Source organism: Athene noctua, chromosome 4 (assembly GCF_965140245.1).
Source record: "Athene noctua chromosome 4, bAthNoc1.hap1.1, whole genome shotgun sequence".
Classification (NCBI taxonomy): Eukaryota; Metazoa; Chordata; class Aves; order Strigiformes; family Strigidae; genus Athene; species Athene noctua.
In genome coordinates this window covers 70,956,957-70,968,283 of record NC_134040.1, presented here as the reverse complement: position 1 = coordinate 70,968,283, position 11,327 = coordinate 70,956,957, and the positions used below count along the sequence as shown (strand labels likewise).

The 11,327-nt window shown below is 40.5% G+C and overlaps 1 protein-coding gene across 2 annotated transcripts; it reads right to left on the bottom strand.

The window, feature by feature from the left end:
- Positions 1–2,295: 2,295 nt before the first annotated feature.
- Positions 2,296–10,368, bottom strand: NPY5R (neuropeptide Y receptor Y5). 2 transcript variants are annotated; one of them, XM_074904063.1, is made up of 2 exons: positions 10,028–10,368; positions 2,296–3,919 (listed from the first exon to the last, which is right to left on the bottom strand). In XM_074904063.1, the coding sequence occupies exon 2, from the start codon at positions 3,908–3,910 to the stop codon at positions 2,579–2,581; it is 1,332 nt and encodes a 443-aa protein (XP_074760164.1). In that variant the 5' UTR covers positions 3,911–3,919; positions 10,028–10,368; the 3' UTR covers positions 2,296–2,578. The 2 variants fall into 2 exon arrangements, with proteins under 2 accessions (XP_074760164.1, XP_074760163.1); XM_074904062.1 differs by lacking the exon at positions 10,028–10,368 and adding an exon at positions 6,545–6,643.
- Between the last annotated feature and the right edge of the window lie 959 nt (positions 10,369–11,327).

The following is an 11,327-nucleotide window of genomic DNA, read 5'->3' as shown; positions in this document are numbered from 1 at the left end:
GCTGATAGCGGGACCAAGTTACACTGGCTGTCGGAGGAAGGTGGAAAAGTTTTCTTCTTTTTGTTTAACATTTCATAGGAAAGACAGTGACTTTTTGGAGATGTCAAAATATAATGCTGATGGTTTCTCTATAAAGAAAATACACATTCTCCCACCATTGATTGTCTTAAAAAAGACAATACACAGGACTAAAGAAGTTCAATGGCTCTCGATTTAATTCTCTACTGCCAAATTACAATTTGTTGTGTCTGATCAGTGTAAAGAGTAAGCAGCACAGTTATTGACTTCATACAGGAAAATGGATAGGGCTCGCATAAAATCACCAGCATACAGACTAATCTTTGGACATCTCAGAAACTAGAGGAAGGCCTTATTCAAGTCCTAGCATGATTCTGTGTGTCATATACAGTAAAAGCAAGCAGAACTTGATCTGAAAAGAGTAATTAGCGAATAAACAGTTATTTTCTATTTAAAAAACAATCTTAAGGGTAGGAGTTAAAAATGGCTGAAATTCTGAATGTATATAAAGGAAGAAATAGAAAATAAATAGCAAGCAGGAAGGAAGAAAACAGTAAATTGGAGCTGTTATCCAAAGAAGATAGAAGAACTATTTCTAGCTGAAAATGTGTGACTGCTTTCTTATTCTCTTATACTATTTGGTTTCATCACATGGTACAAATAAAGTTAAATGGTATATTACAATGGCATGAAAGTATGTAGACATGAATAGGGCATAAGCTGCTGTAACTTCTGTAGAACTACACTGTGTTCTAGCTGTGGATCTAGTTAATTTTTTCTGAAGTTTATATACCAAGATTAGCTATAAATATTTTAAATTTAAACTATTTAAAACCTTTTAAAAGCTATTTTAAAGTCTATTGTTCCAATATTCTGTATTCTGTACCATTTGTAGTCTATAAAATGACATAGTGTAGGTTTTTAGGAGATAATAATCTGCAAAATGCAATAGTCAATGTCCAGGAAGTAACTATTAAAGTGTAGCACTAGTGAAAACAAAGAACAGTGGGTAACTGGAAACTAGACTTCAGGGAAATAACTTCATGATAGAAACAAAGATACTACCCACTGGTATGTAATAAACTCCTTAGCAAATGATGACCTAGGGAGACAAGGTCTCAGAACTGTAACTGTGATAAAAATAATTTGACGATTCCTCAAAGTAAAAGAACCACTTCCACTTCTAAAGATTAACTGGAAGGGAAGTATCTCAAGGCAAAAAATGCACAATGACCCTTCTCATCCATCCATTTATGAAAATAATAACTTTATTTCTCAGTGTGGAAAGGCGATGTAGGAAAGTCTATTGTATTAGAAATCTTAGTGGAGAAAAGGAATTAATCATCAGGTAGACCTGGTTTTACATCTTAAAACTCAGGGCAGAGGCTTTGTACATTTACTGAATTCTGAAGGCAGAGATGGGTTATTAAATTAGAGTAATCCAGAGGGGAAAAAAAAGAAAAAAATATATATATACACTCTTTGCATTTGTGCTGTAAAATGCAATATGACTTCTTTAGGGAAGATGCACGTGATTTAAATTTGGAAGGAAAACTACTGGTCTGGTTAAAAAGGAGAAAAGGATAGAGGGGAAGGAGATTCAGAAAGCATGTGTGTGCGTGCACATATGTGTGTTCACACACACATGCACATGTTTATTTGAAAGCTGTTGGACCTCTCCAAAGCAAGTGGGTCACTGTAATGAAATGCAGTAAGCTTTTGCTTGTTAGTGAAGGAAAAGAAAAAATCCTGCTTTCTTTCTATTTTCTTTTTCTACTGTCACTCACTTAGGAAATAAAGGCTTCATCTGATCAGAAGTATGTTGTATGCTCACGGGAGTCATCACTGTAAGAACAAAGGCATAACTACAGATAAGTTCAGGCCTGGCTGAAAATTACATACAATGACAAAGCAGAGTAAAAACTGCCTAAGGAAGTCAGAGATAGGTTGTACTAGGTAAGTACAATGAGATGAAAACAATCTAGACAAGAACAACAACCCACAACCCATTACAGAGATTAAGGCAGTCTGGGAACCAGCAGAAAAGCATCTTGCAAAAATATAGTAACGCATGAGTCAAAGAGCTAAGGAAAAATATTTTTATAATCACATCCAGGAACAGATATTTATCTTAGAAAACAGTCAAAGTTATCAATGAAATAGTCTCACAATAGTTTTTTTAATAAATGGTATGTATTTTATTATAGCTTTATGACAATTAATACTGATATTTCTAAGTAGTCTTACATTTATCACTCATTATATATTCTGTGTAATTCCAAAGTAAAGATTGCCAATATTTCAGGTAATGAAAATGTTATTCTGGCTTTGTACACTGGGCATGATTTCCTATGTGTAACAGAGTATGAGAGTATATGCATATATTTCTGCCCAGTGTGTGAAATACATGCAGCCGTAGAACTATCATTCACATGAAATGCTACTAATCACAACCAAGTCAGACTAACTAAACTAAACTAATTTAGCTTTTACAGCCATACACATCAGTATGCTTGAAAGCCAAACTTGTTTGATTCATTTTGTCTTGGGGCACATAAAATCATGGTATTTGGCAGCATGGAATAAGGGACATTAAATCGGCTTTTATGCTGTTGTTGAGGAACCCATAGAGGATGGGATTCAAGCAGCAGGACATCATACCCAGTAAATGGCATATGCAATATACTAATTTAAAATGCCTGTTAGAAATGAGAGTGGCATTGAAATCCGTCACAATGTGGAAAAGGTGAAGAGGCATCCAACTGAAACCAAAAACTAGGATTAGCACTGTCAGTCTGCAAAAAACTCTTCTAGATCTTGTCTTAATTCTGATGATGGATTGGGATACTGTAATCATGTCCTGGATCTCTGTGTTTTCTTCTGGTTTCATCTCAAAACAAATAGGTATCCCAGGGATGAATCTACTGGAGGATGATAGCTGGCATTTTTCTGTGCCAAAGGTTTCTGGGAGGTCTCTGGAAAGAGTATCCTGATGATGTCTTGAAATAGCTGGCATCACACTTGAAGTCTTTTTACTGTATCTTCTGTGGTGCTTTCTGACAAAGGCACAGCTCCATCTGGAACGGCGGGAGGGCTGTACCTGTGTGCCGGTACTCTTAGAGGGATGAAGAGTTAGGTTTATCATCTCCTTTTCTTCAAACTTATTTTCCTTGTTTGACAGTCTGGAACCTATGCTCCTACAGACACTGGTGTGACTAGCGGTTAAACACACCAGGGGCAATATATACTGCATGAACAATAAGGCTATCGTAAAGGCAATTCTGTAGGAATCAGAAGGCCATGACTCAATACACAAGAGCCTGTTCTCCAGTGCTTCTAAATTCAGAGTTTTGCTGAGGTCTACAATTTTGTGAAAAACTGGCAGAGGGGAGCAAATTGCAAAGCCAATGGCCCAAATGGTCACTATTAAGAAATAGCCTTGTTTTGCTGTTAAATTGCTAGAAAGGGGATATTTTATCATACGGTACCTGACTGCAGCAATAGATATTAACATCAAAGTTGAAACTAGAACTGATATGCACTGGAGGAAGGGCATTACATGGCACATGATAGTGCCAAAAATCCACTGGTCAAGCAGGATGGATGTCAGTGTGAAAGGTGAACAAAACAGCACAACCAAGATGTCAGAAAAGGCCAAGTTACCAATGAGAATGTTTATTATTGTCTTCTGCCTGCGCTTTAGTAGAGCTGTTAGTATAAGCAGATTTCCCATAAAGCCAGCCAGACTTATAAGTGTGTACAGCCCAATAAGAAAGTACTGTATGTCATCAACACTACTTTTATAATCTTCCCAGGCAGAAAAATTCTTTGTAGTAGCAGAGGTGTTATTGGTAGGTGTCCTGTTGTTACGGTCTTTGAATCCTAAATCCATTTTACAGTCCTGCTTAGAACAAGAAAGGCATTAATTAGCATCTGAAGGAAGGATTATACCAATGTCAGTCAGAATGTAAAGGAACATAAATTTACCTTAATGCAAATAAATCAATAGTGGTGATATTTTACTGTAAGGCAGATCCTGTATAACTTCAGGTCAACACGAATTAGTTTCGTAGGTTTTCTGATGTGGCATTTAGCACACTTAGGTCTCCTGCCTGGCTGCTCACATGGGACAATGGCAATTTAAGGTTCTGCATCATGACACTGGCTTTTAACTGCTTTTCTATAGACCATATTGTCAGCCTTTCCTGGAGGGAGCAGTTAGCTACAAAAGCAATCCATTTAGAGTCAGTGAGATTACTCATGTGAATAACAGCTCATTGATATGAGTAAGGAAACTACAATCACCATCTGGGCATGTGCCTAATCATTACATGACAGCAAATTATAATGAGAGCACCTGAAAATATATGATGTTTTGACATATGCTAATGACTGCAGTAGTATTTCCTACTTTGTTAGCAGAAATAGGTGAGCTTTCAAAAAGGATCAGTTTATAAGGAGATTCACTCTCAAAGTCAGTGATCCAAGATGGAATTTCTAATGTGGTGTGTATATAAATCATCTTCTATTAAGTGCTGAACATATTTTAACAGTTGCTAAAGCAGAAGGGACAACTGCCTACAAAACATCCAAAGTACTTGGATGTAATACAGAGAGGACAGTGTTAACTGGAAGTAAACCCCACACAGCCGTATGAAAATTTATGGAACTGCTAATTATTCAGCACAGAAACATCTCACATTGAAACCTAGCTCAGCACAAAGTTATTCTGACCACAGAATCTTCATGTATTAGCCTTAGTTTTAGAAGAAATAGAAAGACAAGAGAATTCAATTTAAACTCCAGTTTACCTTAAACACCTGAATGTACTAAAGTTTCAAAGTCAAAATTCCCCAGAGTGCCATGTACAAAACTGCTTGATGTTTAGAAATCTTAGGCAAGACAAAACAAAAAGATCTAAACAAACCCAAAGCATACATAAATTGAGCAGAAGGCTGAACCCGTCAACTAAATAAGGCAGGGTTCTTCGAGAATGTAGCTATCCTCAGAAAGCTGTATTGTGCTGACTTCTTCAAGTCAGGCAGATGTGCTCCTTCCCTCACATCACAACGTGTGCGTTCCTACAGCCAAAGGGAAGCTCAAACCATAAAACACCCCCAGAATATTCACTGACGGTTTGTTGTTATAGGAAGGTCCCTCAGGTAAGATTAGAAATATTTATTTAATAAAAATAGGAAGATATTGCAAGTTTTTGTGTCTTGCAAGGAATGTGTTGGCGAGAGGTGAAAAGACTAAGCCTTGCCAACTTCTCACAGTGTTGAGTTAAAGTGGGATATGTGAATTCAGATAATCTAAATATTATAATTGTGTGCATATGAGCAAGGTGGCATTAATGTAAATAATTTCTGTTTAATTTTTCACAGTCTAGTCAAATGGTGGAAAACCACGTAATAGATGAAAAACACTATCTGAGACTACCCTTGCCTTCCAAAATAATCTGAAACTTCTTTCTGTTTTCTAAATGTGACTCAACATGATTTTTGTTTGAGAAAATAACAGCAGGGCTCTGCTCTGGATAAAATACATTCCCTTACCTCAAACTTATGGAATTATGTCCATGTTATGTCATGCCTGTATCATTTTTTTTCCCTTTCTTCAGCACAGAGGAATGATGGGTTTGGCTATGACTGATACTTTTGCAGATTTCAGTGTGTGCACGCATCTGCAATCTGCAGCCTACCTTTCAATTCATGAAAGTCATTTCAACAGTGCATTGCATTTCAATATGAAATATTATCTGCCTGATATTTTCAGGGTGAACAATCTATTATCTTTGTACTACCACATTCATCTTAGCTGAGAAGTGTGTAGGAAAAACCCTTGCACATAATCGAGGAGTTAATAATGAAAAAGACATTAGTGTAATTCTGAACAATTTTCTTTTTGCTTGGACACCTTCCTTTTCCAGTTTATATCTTGCACAGATTAAGAAAACATTACTAGTTGAGCATCCCACTGCTTGATAGCAGGTTTGAGACCAATCGGGAGTTATCTGAGAAAGGGAAATGAAACTTTCCTCAAGAGCTAGATTTGTCCAAATCTTGGTTACTAACCAACCAGTTATTGACTGAGAATAGGAAGACTAACTAACAAGAAAGAGGGAAGGAAGTCCTGTACCATCTTGAGTTTCAGAAAACCTCAAAAACTCTTACAATGCTCTCAAAGTGGTGATGACTCTGAATGAATGAGCTTTTCCTTTTTTATGTATATTTTATTTATTCATTTCAATTATTGTGTATAAATAACTCTGTGCTAAGAGGGATCATTCTGTGTAGTCTTCTATTTTAACTGATAGGACTATCCTGCAAAGGAGAAACAAACTGCAGATGTTTTTTCTCTCTCAGAAACCTGGAAATTAGGATTGCTTTTAGAGTATCTTCAATAATAGTTAAATTCGCACACAGTCATATCTGTCCAAGGGTCATACTGCGTAGTAACAACGCACACCAATGCTTAACTTATAATATCCGCTATGTACATGTGAAAGTTTTGTTAATTCACGTACCAAAACTGCAGCTTCCTCCCTAGACTTCTTGGTGATATTGGCTGTCATTGAAAAGGTTGATCTTAGGCCGTAAGTTCATCAGTGCATGGAAAAAAAGCAGCCATGCCCACTGGTAGAAAAGGCTCTCTATCTAGTTAGTCCATTCCATTTCAATTATATGCTATGGTCTGAAGAGAAATCTGCATATTTTCATTCAATTTTCTGTAACTAATAGATTCTATGAGGAGAATTAAAAAAAAATAATCTGGTAGTGTCACTGTTATTTTCCTACTGCCACTTTCAGCTTTGGGTAACTAAAAGGGAGAAGAAAGAGACTCAAGTCAGATGCACCATAATTATTTTCTCTTCTAGAAATCTGTATTCTGTACAGGTAATGCTAAGAATAGGGCCAAGGAACAAAATTTTATGTGTTGTTATACTGGAACATGTTTTTTAAATGAATGTTTACTGAGTTATTCTTAAAAAAGATTGTTGCCAAGTTCTGTGGATTTCTACACTTTCACATAAAGCTCTTGCATTATGGCTTTAGCAGAGTTGTTCATCATGTTTTTAATAGAATTCTTTAAAACCAAAAAGTGAATATGCTGATTTTGCTGAAGTAGACGTATTTTCTTAAGACACATCAATATTGAAGAATTTCAGCAGGAATGCCTCTGAAGTCCAGGATGGACTCTGCAGCTCCATCCCCCCTGTGCTATGGCTGCCTTCTGCCTTGGGTGAGACCTGAGCAGGTGCCATCTCCCCTACCACATGTCCTGATTTCCATAAGGAAGGAGTACTGGAAAAAGCCACAGCATGCTCTGGTCCGGCCCTGGCCGGACACTTCTGTACCATCTCCCTGTAGTCACAGTTTCAGAGTGATAGAAAGACAGAGACGGAGGGAATAAGACTATGATCCGCTGGTTTCAACAAAGAACTGCTGTGTTGACAGAAGTTTCCTTTGCAAAATGCCCCAAGAGAATTTTGTTTTCATTTTGGATGTATAAAATTAAAGCAAACTTTTCCCCCAACACTTCAAAAATCAGCAAGTGGATCTCTTGTTCTTTGAGCTTCCTCTCCAGCTTGAAAGGAACCAGTCGCTCTCTCAGTTTGAGTGCTGCTGGCAGTAATAATGCAAACAGTGTTCTTCCCATGTCATTGATCTTCAGTCCCCAAATTCATATCAGCATACCACTGATTTCACAGTGCTGTGTGCACTTACTGGATTTATCTTCCTGTTTTCTTTTAACAGCTGCTTCTAATTCAGGGGGATTTGCTTACTCTCCTTCTTGTCAGTTGGTCAATCCTAGGGCAGCATGTGGCCATAGTTTTCAGGGAAATGAAGATTCCCGAAAATCCCACTGTGGGAAATAGAATTAAATAATATAGCCTCTTTTGCAAATGTTCTCATCATATTTGAAGTGTATTTCTAAACTGAATGCACCACAGTGCCAGGGTGCTCTTGCATCTGTTTTCAAAATGAAATGTGATTAATCTGATGGTACCTGATGGAGATTTTCTATCTGTCAACTCCAGAAGCTGGATCATTTTCATCTCCTACATCAATCAGTCAAGCAAATGAAGTCCTCTTTCTGTATTTATGGTCTGCATACACTGCCTGAGACTGTGCTCTGATACACCTGTATGAGCTCACACCTTGTGAGCTTTTAAGTGTGTTTGCTTAGGTCTCTGTTAATTTCAATGGGATGCTTGAGACAGGAGGCTAGGCTGCACAAGGCAGCACAGACTGCACTTTTGTGGCAGAATCCAGGGTGGATTTGAATATTTACTGTAAGAGTCAAATGAATGCCATTAACATTAAATAAAAGGAATATTTGTGGTTACCTTTTACAGTAAAATGTATTTTATGACAGGTGATACAGCATGATCTTGAAAGATTTCAAGTTACACCTCCTTAAAAAATGACATTCATTTATGATCTATTTTACCATGACTCTCTGGTTACTGTGATTTTTATTTTCACCAAAATCATGCTTCAGAGGAGCTTTCAGTTGCAGTTGATGTAAGGTCTGCCAGCGACAGGGAAAATTCAAACCATTGTTCAGGTGTAGCTGAATTAGAGGTAGCACATAACCTAAAATAGGCTAGTTTAGTATGTAATATGCTAGTTTAATATGTTTATAATCTTATTATTAACCTCATTACTTCACTTAAAACTATAATTTAAAATACAAAATCCGTAAATCATAATTTAGGAGAGTGAATAGACTAGATATTTCCCTTTCTCTATATATTTAAGGGGAAATTTCCAAGAACACGAAAGTTAAACAGGTAACCATCCTCCTCTCAAGGCAACTGCTGTTTCAGAAGATGTTCCTTCTATTAGATGAGATACTTATATTGTTTATTCATGAATAAAAGCTTATGCACTACAATATTAATACCTATTAAGTTAACTCTGGCAGGCTGGTCCCTGTATAGTCTAGTCAGTTCAGTCTGTGTAACAGCACAATTAATCTTTACAGCTGTGAACAATTTACAGTCTTAGGACACGTTTTTCTACCCTAAAAACAAATAAAGACAAACACATACAAGGAGGACGCAAAATGTGAAAGTTCCCCAAGAAATACAACCTTTCTGCATGCATAATACTGGAGTGGTATCAGGACCGTCTAGAAAATAAAGTCAGAGAGAGTCTTTAAACTTCTACATAGTTGTAAATAGTTAATATGACAGGGTGTAAGTGCCTGACCACCTGAGGTTAAGGAAAGCACTGAGCTACGTTACTACTTGAGAAACGATGCCCTCGCATCATTGAAGACTGAGATAATGTTCGAGCCAAAAACTGAAACTGCTGAAGAGTCGCATTCACAACACAAGCTACAGATTAAATGCTGCTGCTTCAAATGTTCTTGTTCATTGCACGCAACAGCAAAAACCAGCCTGAGAACCTGGGAGAATTCAAAAAATTGAGATTACTTCTGAAGTCTAGCAAAATGGATTTTCGTGCATGTTAATGGTATGCCTCTTTATGTGCCTAACTGAAAGAAGAATTGCAACATTATCCTGGAAAACAAGACTACGGCTTCCCAAAATAAGCAAAAGCCAACTAGTGAGATTATTTCTCCAGCTCCAGGGAACCGTTATGCAATGTAACGGGGTATTTGTCGGCCGGAACAGAAAACTTGAAATGCACGACTACATTTCACGCCGGGGGCACAGCAGTTCCTGGCTTGCAAAGGCAAAAAACCCAAACCGAATCCAAACGGGAAAGACTGATATTTCAGCCCCTCCGCACCTCGCTGGGGAATCGCTGCATCGCGCTCCCCGCGCCCGGAGCGCCGGGCTCCCGCGGCCGGCCATGGGCCGGGACAGGGTGGTCGGGCCGGGCCGGGGCGGCCAAACCTCCCCCGCGGCTGAAGCGAAACCCCACGATTTCCGCGAATTCGCTGGCAGGGCGCTGCCCCGCGCAAACTTGCGCAGCCGCCCCGCGGAGGGAGCTGAACTCCGCCGCGGGCGGCTCCGCGCTCCGCGGGGCGTTACCTGCGCGTCTCCGCCGGCTCCCGCGGGCGCCTCGGCGTTTGGCGGCGGTGGCAGGCGGAAAGGGCCGCGGCGCGTAGCGCGGGCGCGTAACGCGGCGGGCAGCCCCGGGCGGCACTCATAGCTCCGGCCCGGGCCGCGGTGGGGAGAGCGCGGCCCCGCGGGAGCGGACGGCAGCGCGCATCCCCGGCGCTGCCCGGCGGCGCATCTTACGCGGGTGCTGCGGAGGCGCCGGGGCCGTCCTGCGGCGGAGCGGCCGGTGCCGGCGGCCGGGCCCGCTGCTCGCCCGGCCGCATTTCGGGAGGCTGCCGCGGGCGGTGTCTGGTGCCGGTTACTTCAGCCCGGCACGGTGCGGCAATTGGAGTTGCCATGGAAATGCGGTGAGACTGTAAACAAAGCCCGCGCTGGCCGGTATTTAAGGGCTGCTCCGGGTTTGTGGCCCGGAGCCGGGCACGCAGCACTTTGCCGAGGTGAATCAATCGCTCCACGCGTGGCGGGACCTCGGGAAGCGTGAGCGTGGCCAGGCACTCCCACAGCGCCGCCCGGGCCCCCGCGAGTCCCCCTCGCCGTGACTGGAGCGGTGGTGGTGTTTATCCACGCTGCTCAAACACCCTGCCGTTTTTACCATTATTTTAGAACAGGTGGGAGGTGATGGATTTCCCCCAAACACTTCTTCCTAACTCTAGTCTTAGAGGCAAATATCCGAAGGGTGGTTTTAATTTTATCTGGGCCATCAGTGGGAAGGCAGGTCACTTTTTAAAGAGAGCAGTATTTTAAAGCGTAAAAATTGTTGGGTATGTCATAGCACAAAGCATGAAAAGACAAATTCTGCTGTTCTCGGCAGCTGCTATCTTCTAGCACAGGAAGAGTCATTGATCATAGCCCAATTACAGGGCTACTGGAGAACTGAGTGACGTGCAGGTCTCTGGGAGCACAAGTGCAGAATCTGACACGAAAATGTAATGACTTTCCCATTTGCCAAGGCACTACTTCAGCAGTTGATAGTAACAGCACTGCAGAGCTGTCAGTATAATTAGCCCGTGAAGGACTGTACCACACAAAGACAAACCAGCTGGATCAACTGTATCGTAAAATAACTTTTGAAAAGTCCACTAGGGTTTCTTGTCTAACTTACATTAAAAAATACTCATTTTAGGGTATGTGATCAGAAGCAATTAACCTTAATCTTCAGCGGATGAGCTCGAGATGGCAAGAAAGATTGCGTCCCATCTTCCTTCTCCTGCTTCTGCGTTATTCACCACCCACTGCTGGTGAATCACTGCATGTGCAAGTGGAGCACAGG

What these genes read in the sequence shown, in the direction of transcription:
- NPY5R (XM_074904062.1), bottom strand. Translation starts at nt 6,592, where the DNA reads ATGACAGCCAATATCACCAAGAAGTCTAGGGAGGAAGCTGCAGTTTTG. An exon ending in GGGAGGAAGCTGCAGTTTTG is followed by an intron (nt 3,920 to 6,544) that starts GTACGTGAATTA and finishes TGTTCTAAGCAG; the next exon opens with GACTGTAAAATGGATTTAGG.